This window comes from Oncorhynchus kisutch, unplaced genomic scaffold, assembly GCF_002021735.2.
Source record: "Oncorhynchus kisutch isolate 150728-3 unplaced genomic scaffold, Okis_V2 Okis01b-Okis20b_hom, whole genome shotgun sequence".
NCBI lineage: Eukaryota > Metazoa > Chordata > Actinopteri > Salmoniformes > Salmonidae > Oncorhynchus > Oncorhynchus kisutch.
In genome coordinates, this window is record NW_022261978.1 from 10,581,545 (window position 1) to 10,603,161 (window position 21,617).

The 21,617-nt window shown below is 40.4% G+C and overlaps 2 protein-coding genes across 2 annotated transcripts; both read right to left on the reverse strand.

The window, feature by feature from the left end:
- Positions 1-4,293: 4,293 nt before the first annotated feature.
- Positions 4,294-10,086, reverse strand: LOC116358932 (zinc finger protein 878-like). The gene is made up of 2 exons (XM_031811366.1): positions 9,615-10,086; positions 4,294-6,222 (listed from the first exon to the last, which is right to left on the reverse strand). The coding sequence occupies exons 1-2, from the start codon at positions 9,904-9,906 to the stop codon at positions 5,063-5,065; spliced, it is 1,452 nt and encodes a 483-aa protein (XP_031667226.1). The 5' UTR covers positions 9,907-10,086; the 3' UTR covers positions 4,294-5,062.
- A 1,166-nt stretch (positions 10,087-11,252) lies between these two features.
- LOC116358839 (zinc finger protein 2 homolog) lies at positions 11,253-21,247 on the reverse strand. Its single transcript, XM_031811081.1, has 4 exons — positions 20,367-21,247; positions 19,025-19,070; positions 18,665-18,708; positions 11,253-14,290 (listed from the first exon to the last, which is right to left on the reverse strand). The coding sequence occupies exons 1-4, from the start codon at positions 20,776-20,778 to the stop codon at positions 13,170-13,172; spliced, it is 1,623 nt and encodes a 540-aa protein (XP_031666941.1). The 5' UTR covers positions 20,779-21,247; the 3' UTR covers positions 11,253-13,169.
- Between the last annotated feature and the right edge of the window lie 370 nt (positions 21,248-21,617).

Sequence of the window (21,617 nt, forward strand, 5' to 3'; positions counted from 1 at the left end):
AATAAACCCTGTCATGTTCAACCCTGTCATTAATAAACCCTGTCATGTTCAACCCTGTCATTAATAAACCATGTCATTAATAAACCCTGTCATAATCAACCCTGTCATGATCGACCCTGATATAATCAACCCTGAGATGATAACAGGGTTGATCATAACTGGGTTTATTATGACGGTTGATCATGACATGAAATTATAGCCATTTGATTACCTGTTCGGGAGTCTTATGGTTTGGGGGTAAAAGCTGTTGAGATGCCTTTTGGTCCTAGACTTGGCACTCCGGTACCGCTTGCCATGCGGTAGTAGAGAGAACAGTCTATGACTGGGGTGTCTGGGGTATTTGACAATTTTTTGGCCTTCCTCTGACACCGCCTGGTGTAGAAGTCCTGGATGGCAGGCAGCTTTGCCCCACTGATTTACTGGGCCGTTCGCACTACCCTCTGTAGCGCCTTGCAGTCGGAGGCCGAGCAGTTGCCGTACCAGGCAGTGATGCAGCCATACTCTCGATGTTGCAGCTGTAGAACCTTTTGAGGATCTGAGGACCCATGCCAAATCTTTTTAGTCTCCTGAGGGGTAATAGGTTTTGTTGTACAGCCCCGTCGATGAGAATGGGGGCGTGCTCGGTCCTCCTTTTCCTGTAGTCCACAATCATCTCCTTAGTCTTGGTTACGCTGAGGGATCGGGTGTTATTCTGGCACCACCCAGCCAGGTCTCTGACCTCCTCCCTATAGGCTGTCTCATCGTTGTCGGTGATCAGGCAACTGTGTTGTGGTAAGCCTGGGTAGCCGTCCTAGACGTCTAGGACATCCGTCAGTCCCAGATTCAAGCCTTCGTGGCCACGTATAATGTGTTCATTGATCAAGACTTCAAACGATAAAAATAAAGTCGCACACTCCATATATATATATATAAACTCCCAGCAATTGAATGGGTATTTACCAATGTTTTCAGCATCACTGTGCCTTCCTCAGGGTAATGTCATGAATACTTGAACCAGGTTATGTAGACAAACAAGTGCAATTAGTGACAATAGTAAGGGGTGTGTCATAATGATTAAGTTAATTAAAATGAATTGGTGAAACTGTAAAAAAAAAAAAGAAGTTTATATTAAATATAATACCTTATTTCTTTCAAATAGAAACATAATTTAATATTGTACATCATATTATCATCAACATACAAAAAAGTATTCAGTCAGCCAACAATTGAAGTTCTCCCACTTAAAAAGATGAGAGGCCTGTAATTTTCATCATAGGTACACTTGAACTATGACAGACAAAATGAGAAAAAAAATCCATAAAATCACATTGTAGGATTTTTAATGAATTTATTTGCAAATTATGGTGGAAAATAAGTATTTGGTCAATAACAAAAGTTTATCTCAATACTTTGTTATATACCCTTTGTTGGCAATGACAGAGGTCAAACGTTTTCTGTAAGTCTTCACAAGGTTTTCACATACTGTTGCTGGTATTTTGGCCCATTCCTCCATGCAGATCTCCTCTATAGCAGTGATGTTTTGGGGCTGTTGCTGGGCAACACGGACTTTCAACTCCCTCCAAAGATTTTCTATGGGGTTTAGATCTGGAGACTGGCTAGGCCACTCCAGGACCTGTGATGAGATGAAATTAGATTTTAGCTTCTAAAATGTGAGATGTGGGTTTTCATAAGATAGGGCTGCTCAATCAGTGGCCCACCCTGTAAAGGGACATGGGCTATAAAACTATTCAAACACACCCTCCTCTCCCTTCCTATATAAGCCCTTTACGACAATAGAACTTCCGGTTCCGGGGATGTAGGACGACGGTCCAATGTCAGTATGGTTCAGATTATAACTACAGAACGAAGCCAACATTTGAACTCTTATTCACTACAGAAGTGATACCTCCTAGCCGTTGAGTTAGCAACCGCAGCTACAAACGCAGGTTAGGAAGGAACAGACAGAGTATCCTGTCTACCACACAACGACGTTACTACAACGCATCCAATTGACCACCAGAGACATTCTTCATAGGACTCGGTTGGGCAACACGGCCTTCCATCTACCACCAACCTATCGAAGCGCAGCTCAGAGTAAATATTTATTGCATTTTCCTTTTCCAAATGGACGGTAAGTTAGAATGCATAAGATACTGTATTTACGATAGCACAGCTTCGCCTTTGTTCCTCAGTCTTCCCGCTCCTTCACTCAACCCAGCCCCTTTTCCTTTGTTACAAGCTGTCATATCTGTTCTGCCCGCTAGGGACGTTTTCCTTTATGGTGTAATGTGTAATCAAGTTATGATTTGATTATGTGTATGTGTAATTCTGTGTGATTAGTTAGGTATTTAGTAAATAAATAATTAAACCCAATTTTGTATTGCTGATTCAAATTGTTAGCCAGGGTTCGTGCAGATAACTAAGAATTTACTAAGAATTTACAACTTTCAGATGAAACTGAATTAAGGTGACGATTGATATTGACTGCTATTGATGTAAAATATTACTAGGTCTTTAAGAGTTTATTCGGAAGATAACAGCTCTATAAATATAATTTTGTGATGTCCGACTCTCTAGTTAATTACATTTACATGATTTGCTCAATCAGGTAATAGTAATTACGGAGAAATTATTTTATAGAATAGCATGTCATATCACTTAATCCGGCATAGCCAAAGACACGACAGGATTGAGGTCAGGTCTTTGTGATGGCCACTCCAATACCTTGACTTTGTTGTCCTTAAGCCATTTTGCCACAACTTTGGAAGTATCCTTGGGGTCATTGTCCATTTGGAAGACCCATTTGCGACCAAGCTTTAACTTCCTGACTGATGTCTTGAGATGTTGCTTCAAAATATCCCACATAATTTCCCTCCCTCATGATGCCCTCTATTTTGTGAAGTGCACCAGTCCCTCCTGCAGCAAAGCACCCCCACAACATGATGCTGTCACCCCCGTGCTTCACGGTTGGGATGGTGTTCTTAGGCTTGCAAGCCTCCCCCTTTTCCTCCAAACATAAAGATGGTCAATATGGCTAAACAGTTCTATTTGTGTGTCATCAGACCAGAGCACATTTTTCCAAAAAGCAGGTTTGTCCCCATGTGGAGTTGCAAACCGTAGTCTTGTCTTTTTTATGGCGGTTTTGGAGCAGTGGCATCTTCCGTGTGTCACGCCTTGGTCTTAGTATTTTGTGTTTTCTTTAATTATTTGTTCAGGCCAGGGTGTGACATGGGTTTGTGTGTTGTGTTTCGTATTGGGGTTTGTAGTATTTGGGATCGCGGCTGATTAGGGGTGATGTATAGGCTTGGCTGCCTGAGGCGGTTCTCAATCAGCAGTCAGGTGCTTCTCGTTGCCTCTGATTGGGAACCGTATTTAGGTAGCCTGAGTTCGCTTTGTCTTTCGTGGGTGATTGTTCCTGTCTCTGTGTAGTTTCACCAGATAGGCTGTAATTAGGTTTCACGTTCCGTTTGCTGTTTTTTGTATTTATCGTTATTTCATGTACCGTCATTTTTTTCATTAAAGACATGAGTAACCACCACGCTGCATTTCGGTTCTCTCTTTCGACAAACGAAGAACGCTGTTACACCGTGCTGAGCAGTCTTTCAGATTATGTCGATATAGGACTCGTTTTACTGTGGATATAGATACTTTTGTACCTGTTTCCTCCAGCATCTTCACATGGTCCTTTGCTGTTGTTCTGGGATTGATTTGCACTTTTCGCACCAAAGTACGTTCATCTCTAGGAGACAGAACGTGTCTCCTTCCTGAGCGGTATGACGGCTGCGTGGTCCCATGGTGTTTATACTTGCGTACTATTGTTTGTCGTGATGAACGTGGTACCTTAGGGCGTTTGTAAATTGCTCCCAAGGACGAACCAGACTTGTGGAGGTCTACCATTTTTTTTCTGAGGTCTCAGATTGTATTTTTTTTTCCCATTATGTCAAGCAAAGAGACATTGAGTTCGAAGGTAGGCCTTGAAATACATCCACAGGTACACCTCCAATTGACTCAAATGATGTCAATTAGCCTATCAGAAGCTTCTAAAGATATTATAAATTATAAGTGAAATAATCTGTCTGTAAACAATTGTTGGAAAAAATACCTGTGTCATGCACACAGTAGATCTCCTAACCGACTTGCCAAAACTATAGTTTGTTAACAAGAAATTTGTGGAGTGGATGAAAAACTAGTTTTAATGACTCCAACCTAAGTGTATGTAAACTTCCGACTTCAACTGTACATACACTTATAAATACTCATACATACATATATAGTACCAGTCAAAGTTTGGACACACTCATTCAAGGGTTTTTCTTAATTTTTACTACTTTATACATTGTAGAATAATAGTGAAGACATCAAAACTATGAAATTACACATATGGAATCATTTAGTAGCCAAAAAAGTGTTAAACAAATCAAAATATTATTTTATATTTGAGATTCTTCAAAGTAGCCACCCTTTGTCTTGATGACAGCTTCGCACACTCTTGGCATTCTCTCAACCAGCTTCATGAGGATGTCACCCGGAATGTATTTCAATTAACAGGTGTGCCTTGTTAAAAGTTAATTTGTGGAATTTCTTTCCTTCTTAATGCATTTGAGCCAATCAGTTGTGTTGTGACAAGGTAGGGGTGGTATACTGAAGACAGCTAAATGATAGTCCATCATTACTTTAAGATGTGAAGGTCAGTGATTCCGAGAACATTTCAACAACTTAAAGGAAAAGAGAAAAGTCAAAACAATTCTCAGTCAAAAACAACAGCCAGAACAAAACCTCTGTATTCTTATCAGGTTCTCTAACACTACACAGCCCATTCAAATAAGAAAAGCTTGATGATGAGTTGGTTATTTGAATCAGCTGTGCTCGGGCACAAACCAAACCCTCACCCAGAAAACACATCCACAAACACAATCCTTTATAATACCTGCAGGAGGGAAAACACTGGAAAGTCAAGACACATTCAGAGTGTCTGGGGACTACTGTCCCACCATGTATTGGGCCTTCATCTGTCCTCTGTTCAGTCTATATCTGTCCTATGTCCTACTGTTCAGCAGCCTACATCTGTCCTATGTCCCACTGTTCAGCCTACGTTCGTATCTCCTGTGTGTATTATCTCATGTCTTTTCATGTGTCTTAACTGGGTAAAACTCTTTCCACACTGGGAGCAGTGATGAGGCTTCTCTCCCGTGTGCGTCCTCTCATGTCTTCTCAGGTCCCCTAACCAGGCAAAACTCTTTTCACATTGGGAGCAGTGGTATGGCTTCTCCCCTGTGTGTATTCTCTCATGCTGGTTCAGTTGTCCTTTCAGCTTAAAACTCTTTCCACACTGGGAGCAGTGATGAGGCTTATTTCCTGTGTGTGTCCTCACATGTCTTTTCAGGCTCGCTAACAAGAAAAAACTCTTTCCACACTGGGAGCAGTGGAAATGCTTCTCTAGCTTCTCCCCTGTGTGTATTCTCTCATGCACTTTCAGGTATTCTTTAAGGTTAAAACTCTTTCCACACTGGGGGCAGTGATGAGTCTTATTTCCTGTGTGTGTCCTCTCGTGTCTTTTCAGGCTCGCTAACATGGAAAAACTCTTTCCACACTGGGAGCATTGGAAAGGTTTATCGCCTGTGTGTGTCCTCTCATGTCTTTTCAGGCACCCTGATGAGGAAAATCTCTTTACACAAAGGGAGCAGGGGTAAGGCTTCTCCCTTGTATGCAGTATCTTATGCTCTTTCAGACTTCCTAACTGGGTAAATCTCTTTCCACACTGGGAGCAGTAGTAAGGCTTCTCTCCTGTGTGTATTCTCTCGTGTATTTTCAGGCTCCCTAACTCGGTAAAACTGTTTTCACACTGGGAGCAGTGGTAAGGCTTCTCCCTTGTGTGATTTATCTCATGTATTTTCAAGCTCCCTAACACGGTAAAACTCTTTCCGCAAAGGGAGCAGTGATAAGGCTTCTCCGCTGTGTGCAAAGTCTTGTGGCCTTTCAGGTCCCACAACTGGTTAAAACCCTTTCCACAGTGGGAGCAGTGGTACGGCTTTTCTCCTGTATGTATTCTCTCATGCCGCTTCAAGTTTCCTAACTGGTTAAAACCTTTTTCACACTTGGAGCAGTGGTATGGCTTTTCTCCTGTATGTATTCTCTCGTGTGTTTTCAGGTCCCCTAACTGGTTAAAACCCTTTCCACAGTGGGAGCAGTGGTGTCGTCTTGCTGGTTTGGACGTCTCTGGTTCCTCTGAGTCTGGTCTTTCTCCTGCAAAAGACATAGTGTTTATTTAAATAGAGACCTGCATGAAACCTCCACAACTATCTTGCGGGGAGGTTGAATTTAAATCAGATCCCTCAATATTATTATTTGACCCTGCTGGTCATCTATGATCGTTTGAACATCTTGGCCATGTAGTGTTATAATCTCCACCTGGCACAGCCAGAAGAGGACTGGCCACCCCTCAGAGCCTGGTTCCTCTCTAGGTTTCTTCCTGAGTTCCGGCCTTTCTAGAGAGTTTTTCTAGCCACCGTGCTTCTACATCTGCATTGCTTGCTGTTTGGGGTTTTAGGCTGGGTTTCTGTACAGCACTTTGTGACATCGGCTGATGTAAAAAGGGCTTTATAAATACATGTGATTGAATAACCCGAGGCCAGATTACAAAAAAAAAAATCTAATTTAAAAGAATCTTGGTGTAATTTGAATAAGTAGGAGTCATTTTTTACTTTTCCAAAAGCTGAAGGTTGACTGAAAATGACTTGCATTTCTACAGGAAGGACGAGAGGAATCATGGCATTGACAAACTATATTTAGTGGAGCCAAATCTTTTAGCCCATTCCAACTCTAGTGGAGCTGTGGTGGTAATGAGCTGTGTAGTAGCCTGTATTCTGGTTATCTGTGGTAGTAATGAGCTGTGTAGTAGCCCTATCTGATTATCTGTGGTAGTAATGAGCTGTGTAGTAGCCAAGGTCTATGTGGTTATCTGTGGTAGTAATGAGCTGTGTAGTAGCCCTATGTGGTTATCTGTGGTAGTAATGAGCTGTGTAGTAGCCCTATGTGGTTATCTGTGGTAGTAATGAGCTGTGTAGTAGCCTGTATTCTGGTTATCTGTGGTAGTAATGAGCTGTGTAGTAGCCCTATCTGATTATCTGTGGTAGTAATGAGCTGTGTAGTAGCCCTATGTGGTTATCTGTGGTAGTAATGAGCTGTGTAGTAGCCCTATCTGTGGTAGTAATGAGCTGTGTAGTAGCCCTATCTGGTTATCTGTGGTAGTAATGAGCTGTGTAGTAGCCCTATCTGTGGTAGTAATGAGCTGTGTAGTAGCCCTATCTGTGGTAGTAATGAGCTGTGTAGTAGCCCTATGTGGTTATCTGTGGTAGTAATGAGCTGTGTAGTAGCCTGTATTCTGGTTATCTGTGGTAGTAATGAGCTGTGTAGTAGCCTGTATTCTGGTTATCTGTGGTAGTAATGAGCTGTGTAGTAGCCCTATGTGGTTATCTGTGGTAGTAATGAGCTGTGTAGTAGCCCTATGTGGTTATCTGTGGTAGTAATGAGCTGTGTAGTAGCCCTATGTGGTTATCTGTGGTAGTAATGAGCTGTGTAGTAGCCTGTATTCTGGTTATCTGTGGTAGTAATGAGCTGTGTAGTAGTCCTATCTGATTATCTGTGGTAGTAATGAGCTGTGTAGTAGCCCTATGTGGTTATCTGTGGTAGTAATGAGCTGTGTAGTAGCCCTATCTGTGGTAGTAATGAGCTGTGTAGTAGCCTGTATTCTGGTTATCTGTGGTAGTAATGAGCTGTGTAGTAGCCCTATCTGTGGTAGTAATGAGCTGTGTAGTAGCCCTATCTGTGGTAGTAATGAGCTGTGTAGTAGCCCTATGTGGTTATCTGTGGTAGTAATGAGCTGTGTAGTAGCCCCAACTGGTTATCTAATAGTCCTAGGCCAACGACACATCATTTATATCCTCAGCTTTCCTCCGCTGTGGCCTCAGTTTGCATTTCACTCCTCATTGAATTTTTCCATCTTGGTATTGTTTTCTCAATCTCACTTCCTGTGAGATTTGTCATTCCGAATATATATATATGTGATTGACAAATAGCATAGAATCAGACTTTCCAAAATGATTCACATTTTAAAAGCTGCAACATTAGGATTTTAAAACACTTCATTAGAACAGTTTGGAAAATACTCGTCATAACTTGAATTTTGTCTTAATACTGTTATGATATTTAAATTAGTAGGTTATTTTTTGGTCGTTTGGTTCCAATTGGGGGCGGGGCTTGCATGCATCATTTCTGTCTTGATAATGCTTTGTTATAAAGGTTTGTTCAAATTTCTCATGTGATTTTTTATATATTGCTATTGTTCCTTCCCTCTCTCATTATTACTTGAGGGTTCCCATGTTTTAGGTTATTCAGAAACAACGTGTAACTTTCTGATAAAGCCTAGAACCCTGTTAGATGTATGCATTGTTTGATCATGAAATAGCGCGGCACGAGAAATCTAACCGGCATTAAACTGAGTGTCTTAATAGACCAAGTCGTATCACCGCCCCCAGGTGGTGAAGGGAGGAAACAACACATCCACTCCGCTGAGCCTCAACACTGGATCAAATGGAGCGATGTGAGCAATAAGACACCCGAGTGTCCGCTATAAAAATAGACTTCAGCTATTGGCCCAGATCATCCAATGTTCAACAGAGAAAATAATAATTTCTGATTGGATATTTTGCACTCTTTTATACAGACCCCTTGACTTTTTCCACATTTTGTTACATTACAGCCTTGTTCTAAAAAGGATTACATTTATTTTACTAAGATTTTTATTCTACACACAATACCCCACAATGACAAAGCGAAAACAGGTTTGTATACATTTTTGCAAATGTATTTAAACAAAATCTGGAACTGATTTACATAAGTATTCAGACCCTTAACTCAGTACTTGATGAAGCAGACTCACTCTACCCCTGATACCAAAGTTAATTTTTGTTAAGATCGGCAGGTAGCCCAGTGGGGCGGTTAGATCATTGGACCAGTAGCCGAAAGGTTACAAGATCAAATCCCTGAGATGACAAGTAAAAAATCTGTCGTTCTGCCACTGAACAAGGCAGTTGTTGTTGAACCCACTGTTCCTAGGCCGTCATTGAAAATAACATTTTGTTCTTAACTGACATGTCTAGTTAAATAAAGGTCAAATATAAAAAATTAAAAGGTGCGAAAATGAACCAAATGATTTGGTTTCTTTTTGCTTATGGAAGCTTGAATACGTGAAACTGTTTGCTTGGAATCATTTGTAGCTGTCGTTTCTATCTGCGCATTAGAGAACCCCCGACTCAGTTTCCCCTCACAGAAAACACGCGCTACCGTAAAGTGTCGTCTATCCACTTAAAATCAAATTCAGGCAGAAACAGATGGGTGACTTGACCGCCTTTTGCGAATTACGGCTCATTTGACCAAATCAAATGTATTTATATAGCTCTTCTTACATCAGCTGATATCTCAAAGTGCTGTACAGAAACCCAGCATAAAACCCCAAACAGCAAGCAATGCAGGTGTAGAAGCACGAAGCACTTGACGGCAGTCTTTAACACTGCACATGAGTTCAATTGTTAAAATAACTACAGAGTTTGTTCCACTGTTTTTAAAACAGCACTTACTGGTGTTAATCAGATCTCCAGTCTTCTCCAATGTGACAGTAATCTCCCCCTCCTCCTTCATTCCCTCTTTCACTCTTAAAGATTCTTCCTCTTCTTTCACCGTAACTTCTTCCTCTTTCAATGTAAATTCTTCCTCTTTCACTGTAACAGCCTCATCCTCTACTTCTTGTTTAACTGTGACAGCCTCCTCTCCCTTCTCCTCTTTCACGGGGGCTTCTTTCTCCTCTTCTTTAGCAGGGAGGGAGTAGCTTAGTGAACTCATGGTCGAGGATGTTAGAAAGCTAGTTAGCATTAGCCTAATGTTACTTAGCTACATAGCTAACAACGTAAATAGTAAATTAAATAGAGTAATTTGTAAATACGCAGACAGTGTGCTTAAAACACTGAGGTTAATATACACAAAAATGGCCAAAAGGCTTCAATGTTTTAGTTTTATGTTGGCTAGCACTCTACCGAGGTTGCTGAATTGCTGTTGTCGAAAAAATATCCCGTCCACTACATTATACGTCACGGAAGAGGCATCACCTGAAAGACTCATCGTCACCTGCTGGCTGGAGTGAGTAATACAGTTGAACAAAAACAATATTCTGGAAAACGTAAAAACAATAATTGTTAAATAATAATTGTTAAACAACCAGTTGTCTTACTTCTTACAGATATGAATTTCCTCAAATGTCGAGGCTGGATAGGGATTTGTACATTATGAATAAACCCTGTTAGGAATCAACCCTGTTAGGTATCAACCCTGTTAGGAATCTTAACCCCAACCTTAACCCTAACCCCATAAACCCAACCACTAGCCTAGCTAATGTTAGCCACAACAAATAGAAATTCGTAACATATCATACGAAATGGAGTGTCTCGGCTTTACACGTAATTTCAATTAAAATTACAATTGAACCAAAGTGGAATAGACCTTGAATTGACGTCTGTGCCCAGTGGGTTGCCAGTTATAAATATATTTGATAGTCTAGTGTCTGGCTACCAAAGCAAGCCAGCTAGCAACCAGTAAAGTAAATATGACATTAAATGGGACAACCAGCCATATCCGAGAGAAGTGCGTTTAAAACACAGCGGCAAATATACGCAGAAAGCGCTGTAGCCATTTCCTGCAGTCATTTATGCTGCAATTATTTATTTATTTAAATTTATTTCCGAATTTCATTGTAAATAAAGGCTCATTCAAACATCCCGACAAAAATCTGGTGTTTCTATGTCAAACAGTTTTGTTATATTTCTTCTCTGATGTATATAGAGTGTAATAAACAAACCCAAAACCAAGAATCACTCTGTGTGACCCTGATTTAGCCCCCTTTGCAGTAAAAGGTGAAGAGCTTCAATGTTTCGGCTATGTTGGTTACCGAGGTAACCGACTAGCTGTTGTTGAGGAAGCGTCCCGTCCACTAGATTATACGTCACACTGGCCACACCATTTACTACCGGCTGAAGTTGGTAATGCGCTGAACGAGGAAACTCAAACATTCCTGACTTGCTGATTAGTTGAACGCAAGTTTCCTAGTTCCGACTAGCACGTAAACGTGGTAAAAATCTTTATTTTATTTTTTATTTTCAAACAAAACTTTTATTTTTCATGTATTTTTATTTAAACTATATGGATACATACAAAAGAGAAGCATGTGTTGATCAGAACAGATTTTTAATGAGCAAGTTTATAAAACATAGGCTACTATACTACACATCTGCATTTAGGATATCAATCATCAAACAGATCATCTCACAATATGCAGCTGGATCTATACTGCTCCTACATAGTATAACAATACATCATGTATATAATGAACAGACTAGGTCTATACTGCTCCTACATAGTATAACAATACATCATGTAGATGTATATAATGAACAGACTAGGTCTATACTGCTCCTACATAGTATAACAATACATCATGTAGATAATGAACAGACTAGGTCTATACTGCTCCTACATAGTGTAACAATACATCATGTAGATGTATATAATGAACAGACTAGGTCTATACTGCTCCTACATAGTATAACAATACATCATGTAGATGTATATAATGAACAGACTAGGTCTATACTGCTCCTACATGGTGTAACAATACATCATGTAGATGTATATAATGAACAGACTAGGTCTATACTGCTCCTACATGGTGTAACAATACATCATGTAGATGTATATAATGAACAGACTAGGTCTATACTGCTCCTACATGGTGTAACAATACATCATGTAGATGTATATAATGAACAGACTAGGTCTATACTGCTCCTACATGGTGTAACAATACATCATGTAGATGTATATAATGAACAGACTAGGTCTATACTGCTCCTACATGGTGTAACAATACATCATGTAGATGTATATAATGAACAGACTAGGTCTATACTGCTCCTACATGGTGTAACAATACATCATGTATATAATGAACAGACTAGGTCTATACTGCTCCTACATGGTGTAACAATACATCATGTAGATGTATATAATGAACAGACTAGGTCTATACTGCTCCTACATGGTGTAACAATACATCATGTAGATGTATATAATGAACAGACTAGGTCTATACTGCTCCTACATGGTGTAACAATACATCATGTAGATGTATATAATGAACAGACAAGGTCTATACTGCTCCTACATGCTTGCCACAGATTGCGTGCAGCAAGGATTCGAAATCATCACAGCACAGCTACATCATTCCATACATCAGAAGGGTGGGGTGGCAGGGTAGCCTAGTGGTTAGAGAATTGGACTAGTAACCGGGAAGGTTGCAAGTTCAAACCCCCGAACTGACAAGGTACAAATCAGGTACAGTGAATTTGTTCTTTAACTGACTTGCCTAGTTAAATAAAGGTTTAAAAAATAAATGAGAGGACTGATTAAACATCTCACCAATTGCTCTACCAGGTACAATGGAAAGCTTGTCAAAAATCTGAAAGAAGCAGATGAGTAGAAGAAGCCACACCAGATGGGACACCAATGTAGAGTTGGGCTGTATATTGTGATTAAACAGTGAAATAAGACCTGTACGTGTGAAGTTGTTTGTTACTTTTTTTTAAACTACTACTAAGTACATTCACAACTATTTTAAATACATCCAAATAATTGTAATATTTATTATTGTACCGTCTTTCAAAATCTTAATATGATATGTAGTTGAAGAATTTGTAAATACATTCCATTATTCAACTGGTTGTTTTTTCATATCTAGGTGATGTAAACACTGGTTTTGAAATGAATGAAGCCCTGCTCCAATGGCGTCTTCTACCTTCATCTGTCTCTCATTTTCTTTCAGGCCCCTTAACTGAAGAAAACCCTTTCTACACTGGGAGCAAAGGTGAGGCTACACTCATGTGTGTGTCCTCTCGTGTGTTTTTCGGTGCACTAACTGAACAAAACCCTTTCCACACTGGGAACAGAGGTGAGGCTTCTCTCCTGAGTGTGCCCTCTCGTGTGTTTTTAGATTCCCTAAATGGGCCAAACTTTTTCCACACTGGGAGCAGTGGAAAGGCTTCTCTCCTGTGTGTGTCATTTTATGTGTTTTCAGGCTCACTACCCAGTTAAACCCCTTTCCACACTGAGAGCACTGGAATGGTTGTTCTCATGTGTATTCTCATATGCTCTTTCAGATGCCATGAGTGAATATATCCCTTTCCACACTGAGAGCATTGGAAAGGCCTCTCTACTAAGTGTGTTCTCTCATGTGATTTCAGGTCCCCTGATGAGAAAAATTTCTTTTCACACTGGGAGCATTGATATGGCTTCTCTCCAGTGTGTGTTCTTTCATGCACTTTTAAATGCCCTGACTGTCCAAAACCCTTTCCACACTGAGAGCAGTGATGAGGCTTCTCCCCTGTATGTGTTCTTTCATGATCTTTCAGCTTCCCTCTCTGGGTAAAACTCTTGCCACACTGGGAGCATTGGAATGGCTTCTCTCCTGTGTGTATTCTTTCATGGTCTTTCAGATGCGATGACTGGATAAATCCCTTTCCACACTGGGAGCATTGGAAAGGCCTCTCTACTAAGTGTGTTTTCTCATGTGATTTCAGGTACCCTGATGACAAAAACTTCTTTTCACACTGGGAGCATTGATATGGCTTCTCTCCAGTGTGTGTTCTTTCATGCACTTTTAAATGCCCTGACTGTCCAAAACCCTTTCCACACTGAGAGCAGTGATGAGGCTTCTCACCTGTATGTCTTCTTTCATGATTTGTCAGCTTCCCTCTCTGGGTAAAACTCTTTCCACACTGGGAGCATTGGAATGGCTTCTCTCCTGTGTGTATTCTTTCATGCTCTTTCAGATGCGATGACTGGATAAATCCCTTTCCACACTGGGAGCACTGGAAAGGCCTCTCTACTAAGTGTGTTTTCTCATGTGATTTCAGGTCCCCTGATGAGAAAAATGTATTTTCACACTGTGAGCATTGATACGGCTTCTCTCCAGTGTGTATTCTTTCATGCACTTTTAGATCACTTGACTGTCCAAAACCCTTTCCACACTGGGAGCATTGGAATGGCTTCTCCCCTGTATGTGTTCTCTTATGTTGTTTCAGGTGCCCTAACCGGATAAATCGCTTTCCACACTGGGAACAGTGGTGGGGTCTTGCTGGTTTGGATGTCACTGGGGCCGATTCCCCTGTAGGACTCTTCCTAGTGTCAGAGCGAGAGTCTGGCCTCTCTCCTGTCAAAGACAAACATAGTATTTGGTTAAAACAAAATGAATGAAACCTACACATGATAAAAATGTCTTATGCGGTTTAATCAAGTCTAGATTCCTCATTCGAAAATAAGTAGTTTGGATCCTGAATGGATCCTGAATGCTGATTGGTTGATACACATTTGCAATAATCCACTGGTAATACATGTTAAAAGTTCCATTTGAATTATCCCAAAAGATCCACTGTCCCACAGCCCAGCCAGGCCATTTATAAACGAATCTCCACTGTCCCACAGCCCAGCCAGGCCATTTATAAACTAATCTCCACTGTCCCACAGCCCAGCCAGGCCATTTATAAACTAATCTCCACTGTCCCACAGCCCAGCCAGGCCATTTATAAACTAATCTCCACTGTCCCACAGCCCAGCCAGGCCATTTATAAACTAATCTCCACTGTCCCACAGCCCAGCCAGGCCATTTATAAACTAATCTCCACTGTCCCACAGCCCAGCCAGGCCATTTATAAACTAATCTCCACTGTCCCACAGCCCAGCCAGGCCATTTATAAACTAATCTCCACTGCCCCACAGCCCAGCCAGGTAATTTATAAACTAATCTCCACTGGAAGAAAAGCATATAAGCATACGGTCATCATTAACCCATGGCTACTAGCCTACCATTTGGTTTGGAACAGAGGGACATCATTAACCCATGGCTACTAGCCTACCATTTGGTTTGGAACAGAGGGACATCATTAACCCATGGCTACTAGCCTAACATTATCATCAATACACTATAAAGGACTGTTTCAACCCTGTGGGTTATCATCAACAACACACTATAAAGGACTGTTTCAGCCCTGTGGATTATCATCAACACACTATAAAGGACTGTTTCAACCCTGTGGATTATTATCATCAACAACACACTATAAAGGACTGTTTCAACCCTGTGGATTATTATCATCAACAACACACCAAAAAGGACTGTTTCAACCCTGTGGATTATTATCATCAACAACACACAATAAAGGACTGTTTCAACCCTGTGGATTATCATCAACACAATATAAAGGACTGTTTCAACCCTGTAGATTATCATCAACAACACACTATAAAGGACTGTTTCAACCCTGTGGATTATCATCATCAACACACTATAAACTTCTTGGGATAGGGGGCAGCATTGGGAAGTTTGGATGAAAAGCGTGCCCAGAGTAAACTGCCTTATTCTCAGGCCCAGAAGCTAGATTATGCATATAATTAGTAGATTTGGATAGAAAACACTCTAAAGTTTCCAAAACTGTTAAAATAATATCTGTGAGTATAACAGAACTCATACGGCAGCCAAAAACCTGAGAACAAATCCAACCAAAAAGTGGGAAATCTGAGGTTCGTAGTTTTAAAAAAAGCGATTGCCTCTCTAATATCCTGTGTCTATGGGGTCAGATTGCACTTCCTAAGGCTTCCACTAGATGTCACCAGTCTTCTATTGTGAAAGGGGAGAGAATAAGACCACTCAAAGCAGGTGGCTCAGCTGAAAGCCTTTAGTTGTTTATAGCGCGTGGCCATGAGCTCTGTTCCCTTTCATTTCTAATGAAACAACAGAATAGTCCAGTTGGAATATTATTGAAGATTTATGATAAAAACATCCTAAAGATTGATTATATACATCGTTTGACATGTTTCTACGAACTGTAATAGAATGGACTACACGCCCAAACAAAAAGGAGGTATTTGGACATAAAGATGAACTTTATGGAACAAAACTAACATTTATTGTCTAACATGGAGACCTGGGAGTGCCATCAGATGAAGATAATCAAAGGTAAGTGATTCATTTGAACGCTATTTCTGACTTTTGTGACACCTCTCCTTGGTTGGAAAATGGTTGTATGGTTTTCTGTGGCTAGGCGCTGTCCTAACATAATCGCATCACGGTCACTGTGGTTGGATTTACAACAAGTGTATCTTTAAAATGGTGTATAATACTTGTATGTTTGAGGAATTTTAATTATGGGATTTCTGTTGTTTTGAAATTGGCGCCCTGCAGTTTCACTGCCTGCTGAAGAGGACGCTACCGTCTCACGTACCCTAGAGAGGTTAAACATAAAATAAGTAAATAAGTAATTTAAAGTGTTAGTCCAAAACTTGTTTTTACGTCGAAGACACAAAGCACATCAGTAAAAATCTCTCCGTTGTTGAAAGGGTTCGACACCTGCTATTTAAATGGACCAATTTCTTATTTAGACGTTCACAGGTTTTCAACATTTTGATTATCGCTGATGTCATATTTTGTGTAAAGTAAAAAATAAAGTGAAATATTTTGTTTAGATGTTCCTAAAACTGATAGTAGCTACAATAAACAAAAATCTAAACGCAGCATGTAAAGTGTTGGATGTTACATGAGCTGAAAAAAAGATGGCAGAATTCTTAACATCCCTGTTAGTGAACATTTATTCTTTGCCAAGATAATCCATCCACCTCACAGGTGTGGCATATCAAGAAGCTGATTGAACAGCTTGATTATTACACAGGTGCACCTTGTGCTGGGGATAATAAAAGGCCACTCTAACATGTGCAGTTGTGTCACACAACCATGCCACAGTTGTCTCAGAGGGAGCGGGCAATTGGCATGCTGACTACAGGAATGTCCACTGGAGCTGTTGCCATGGAATTGAATGTACAACACCAGTCAAAAGTTTGGACTCACCTACTAAAGGGTTATTCTTTATTTTTACTATTTTCTGCATTGTAGAATAATAGTTTAGACCTCAAACAAGTGTTAAAACCTCTTTGGGTTGCGGTATTTTGACGTCCGGATGAAAAGCGTTCCCAAAGTAAACCGCCTGCTACTCAGGCCAAGAAGCTAGGATAAGCATATAATTGGTAGATTTGGATAGAAAACACTCTAAAGTTTCCAAAACCGTTAGATTAATGTCTGTGAGTATAACAGAACTGAAATGGCAGGCGAAACCCTGAGGACAAACCCCCCCCCCCAAAAAAAAAAATCAGCATATCACTGATTTCAATGGCTGGCACTTTTATTATGGGGCGAAATTCTCCCAGATTGTAGTTCTTTGGGCTTCCACTAGATGTCAACAGTCTTGAGAGAGTTTCAGGCTGTTTTTTTTTTTTAAATGAGGGAGAAGTTGTAGTTTTTCTAAGTGGCTCCCATATTGGCTGTAGTGTTTCCAAGCGCATGGCCAAGAGAGCGCGTTCTTTTTGTTTGTCTCAGGTAAAGACAATAACTATTCTCGGTCTTCAATTTTATAGATTATTTACATATTAGGGTATCTAAGGTTTAATTATAAATGTTGTTTTGACTTGTTTGGATAAGTTTATGAGTAACGTTTGGGGTTCATTCATTTGTATGCATTTTGATGAAGGGAAATCGGTGGATTATTGACTGAAGGGTGCCAGCTGAACTGAGTTTTTATGGATATAAAGAAGGACTTTATCAAACAAAATGACCATTTGTGATGTATCTGGGACCTTTTGGAGTGCCAACAGAAGAAGATCCTCAAAGGTAATGCATATATTATATCGCTATTTCTAACTATCGTGTCGCAACTGCTTGAAATCTGGGTTTCATGTTTTTGTATGTGGGGCGCTATCCTCAGATAATCACATGGTTTGCTTTCGCCGTAAAGCCTTTTTGTAAACTGACACCGGGGCTGGATTAACAAGAAGTTAAGCATTATTTTGATGTATTACACTTGTATTTATATGACTGTTATTAAATATTTATATTTCTGTTGTTTGAATTCCATGTGTTTTTTAATAGTTTTGATGCCTTCACTTATTATTATTCTACAATAGAAAAGTCCAAATTAAAATAAAATAAACTTCAATGAGTTTCAATGTTCTAAAGCTTTTGACCAGTAGTGTAGAATAATATATTTGTAGATCAGATGGTAATGAGGCAATACAGACCACATTGAAGTGTCTGGAGTTTAGTGTGCCTGTTCTAGAGTCTTGTAAAGATAGGGGGGTTGACTGGGACAGGCAATGTAACATCCATAATGTTTCATCATTAGAGAGGGGGGTTGACTGGGACAGGCAATGTAACATCCATTATGTTTTTAGGAAAAGGTTTTGTAAAACAAGCACCTTACATCAGATCATCTTGAAACTTTCTCTCTAAAGCTTAACTTTCATCAAGGTTTTATATGTTCTATTGGTTTCTCTCTAAAGCTGACTTTCATCAAGGTTTTATATGGTCTACTGGTTTCTCTCTTTTCATTGGCAGAATCCTTTTTCAGTGTTATGATATTCATAACATCCATATCCACCAGTCTATCTTCCTGTCAACTAACAGAACTCTGCTGGTTGTCCTGGTAACAGATACCAGTGGACAGATCTATTGTATTTGTTCAAACTAAACTACAGAACTTACTTTGATGAGTCAAATCTGATCCTTTCTTCTCTTCTCCTCCTCTCACAGTTCCACTCAGCCCCATTGTTTTCCTGCAGTCCACCAGCAGCACAGACAACCTCTTCATACCCAGCAGTAAGGTGCTACCGGGAGAGGCACGATACAGGGACTCCGGGAGGGTGGAAGGGCTAGCGTTGTCCTGGTAACCATAAAGAGGGGACACAGACACATATCATTATGGATGCTGATGTCACTGTTGTCATAAAGTGCCTTACAGAAACCCAGCCCCCGATAGAGCAAGCTGTATGCTAGACCAGACCAAGCTGTACCATCTGGTGTTCTGATCTGGAGAGACTCTTCTCTTCCTCGTCAGCATCAGGATGTTGTTGAGGCTCCCCAGAGGATCCAGGATAGTCGTGTCTCTCTCCTGTGTGAACAATCATAGGGTCTTACAAGAGGCATTAATATCTCTGAACAGGGCCTACAATTTAACGAGAAGATTAACGAGAAGTGTATCTTTAAAATGGTGGATAATACTTGTATGTTTGAGGAATTTAAAAAAATTGATTTCTGTTGTTTGAATTTGGCACCCTGCAATTTCACTGGCTGTTGGCGAGGTGGGACGCTAGCGTCCAGAACGATCCCAGAGAGGTTAAGGACTGTTTCAACCCTGTGGATTATTATCAACACACTATAAAGGACTGTTTCAACTAGAGGTCGACCGATTATGATTTTTCAACGCCGATACAGATACTGATTATTGGAGGACCAAAAAAGCCGATACCGATTACTCGGCCGATTTTAAAATGTATTTGTAATAATGACAATTACAACAATACTGAATTAACACTTATTTTCACTTAATATAATACATCAATAAAATCAATTTAGCATCAAATAAATAATGAAACATGTTCAATTTAGTTTAAATAATGCAAAAACAAAGTGTCGGAGAAGTAAATAAATGGCAATATGTGCCATGTAAAAAAGCTAACGTTTGAGTTCCTTGCTCAGAACATGAGAACATATGAAAGCTGGTGGTTCCTTTTAACATGAGACTTCAATATTCCAAGGTAAGATGTTTTAGGTTGTAGTTAATATAGTATTTATAGGACTATTTCTCTCTATACCATTTGTATTTCACATACCTTTGACTATTGGATGTTCTTATAGGCACTATAGTATTGCCAGTGTAACAGTATTGCTTCCATCCTTTTCCTCGCCCCTACCTGGGCTCGAACCAGGAACCCATCGACAACAGCCACACTCGAAGCAGCATTACCCATCGCTCCACAAAAGCCGCGGCCCTTGCAAGGGGAACAACTACTCCAAATCTCAGAGCGAGTGACGTTTGAAACACTATTAGCGCACACCCAGCTAACTAGCTAGCCATTTCACAATAATCCACAGGGTTGAGTTTTTTCAATTCAATAACGCCATAGAGATTTCAATTGGATCGGTCTGTCTAACCTTATAGGCCTAACTCAAATACTACGGACCTAAGGCATTTTCTCCAATCTGGGCGTTTTCTTCTCTCCCTATAGCGATGCTGTTTTTCAATGTTAACGTTTTGTTGATGGCCCTCTGTCTTTGTAGCTTTAACAATTCCTACAATACAAAATACATTATTCAAGTGTAGAACTTCAGTACAATACCCCTTAAAAAACATTATTTTTTTAAACAACTGCAGAGTTTGTGCCACTGTTTTTAAGACAGTACTCACTGGTGTTAATCAGATCTCCAGTCTCCTCCTCTTCACCCTCCTCCTCCTCTTTCACCGTGACAGTCATATCTTCCTTTTCTTCCTCCTCTTTCACTCTAAAAACGTCCTCTTCCTCCTTCACCAACACAGCTTCTTCCTCCCCTTTCCATGTGACAGTCATCTCCCCCTCCTCCTTCACTAACACAGCTTCTTCCTCCCCTTTCCATGTGACAGTCATCTCCCCCTCCTCTCCCTCCTTCACTAACACAGCTTCTTCCTCCCCTTTCCCTGTGACAGTCATCTCCGGATCCTCGCCTTTCACGGTGATATCATCCTCCTCTTCCTCTTTCATGATAATGTTCAGCCCCAGAGCTTCTTTTTCCGACCAGCAGACCTCTTCTTTAATAGGGGTCCAGTAGCTTATTGAGCTCATGGTGGTGGATGTTAGTTGGCTAGCTAGTTAATTAGCATTCGCGACTAGCGTAGTGGTAGGCAACTTAGCTGACTAACAACATATTTTTGACATTTAATAACTAGTAAGCAGCCAGACTGTGTGCTTAAAACCCTAATATACACAAAATAGTGAAAAGAGCTTTGGTTTGTATGTTTGCTAGCAAGCTAACTGTTGACGAGTCCGTCTTGCTGTTGAAAAAGCTTCCCGCTCCGTCCACTAGATTATACGTCACGCAATAAAACAAACTTGAAAGACTCACATCGCCACCTGCTGACTGGAGTGGGTAACGCAATTTTGCAAAATATTCACTACACCGTGTTTATTCTGCCAAACAATATGTCATAACAAAATAACCAGATATTTGTTTTCTTATGTAACGGATGTGAAATGGCGGTGGTGCGCGCTAAATAGCGTTTCAATCGGTGACGTCACTTGCTCTGAGACCTTGAAGTAGTGATTCCCCTTGCCCTGCAAGGGCCGCGGCTTTTGTGGAGCGATGGGTAACGATGCTTCGTGGGTGACTGATGTTGATGTGTGCAGAGGGGCCCGGGTATGGGCGAGGGGACGGACTAAAGTTATACTGTTACACTTACTTCTTACCACTTTTGAGAGGCCTTTTGCCTCTTACCAGGCCGTCATTATAAACAACAATTTGTTCTTATTTGACCTGTCCTGTACATACATATTTTTATTTTTTATTAAAGTAACAGCTAATACTCTCTCCTCTACGCAGATTCTGTCCGTACAACCAGGGTTATTTTTTTATTTTTTATTTTATTTTATTTCACCTTTATTTAACCAGGTAGGCTAGTTGAGAA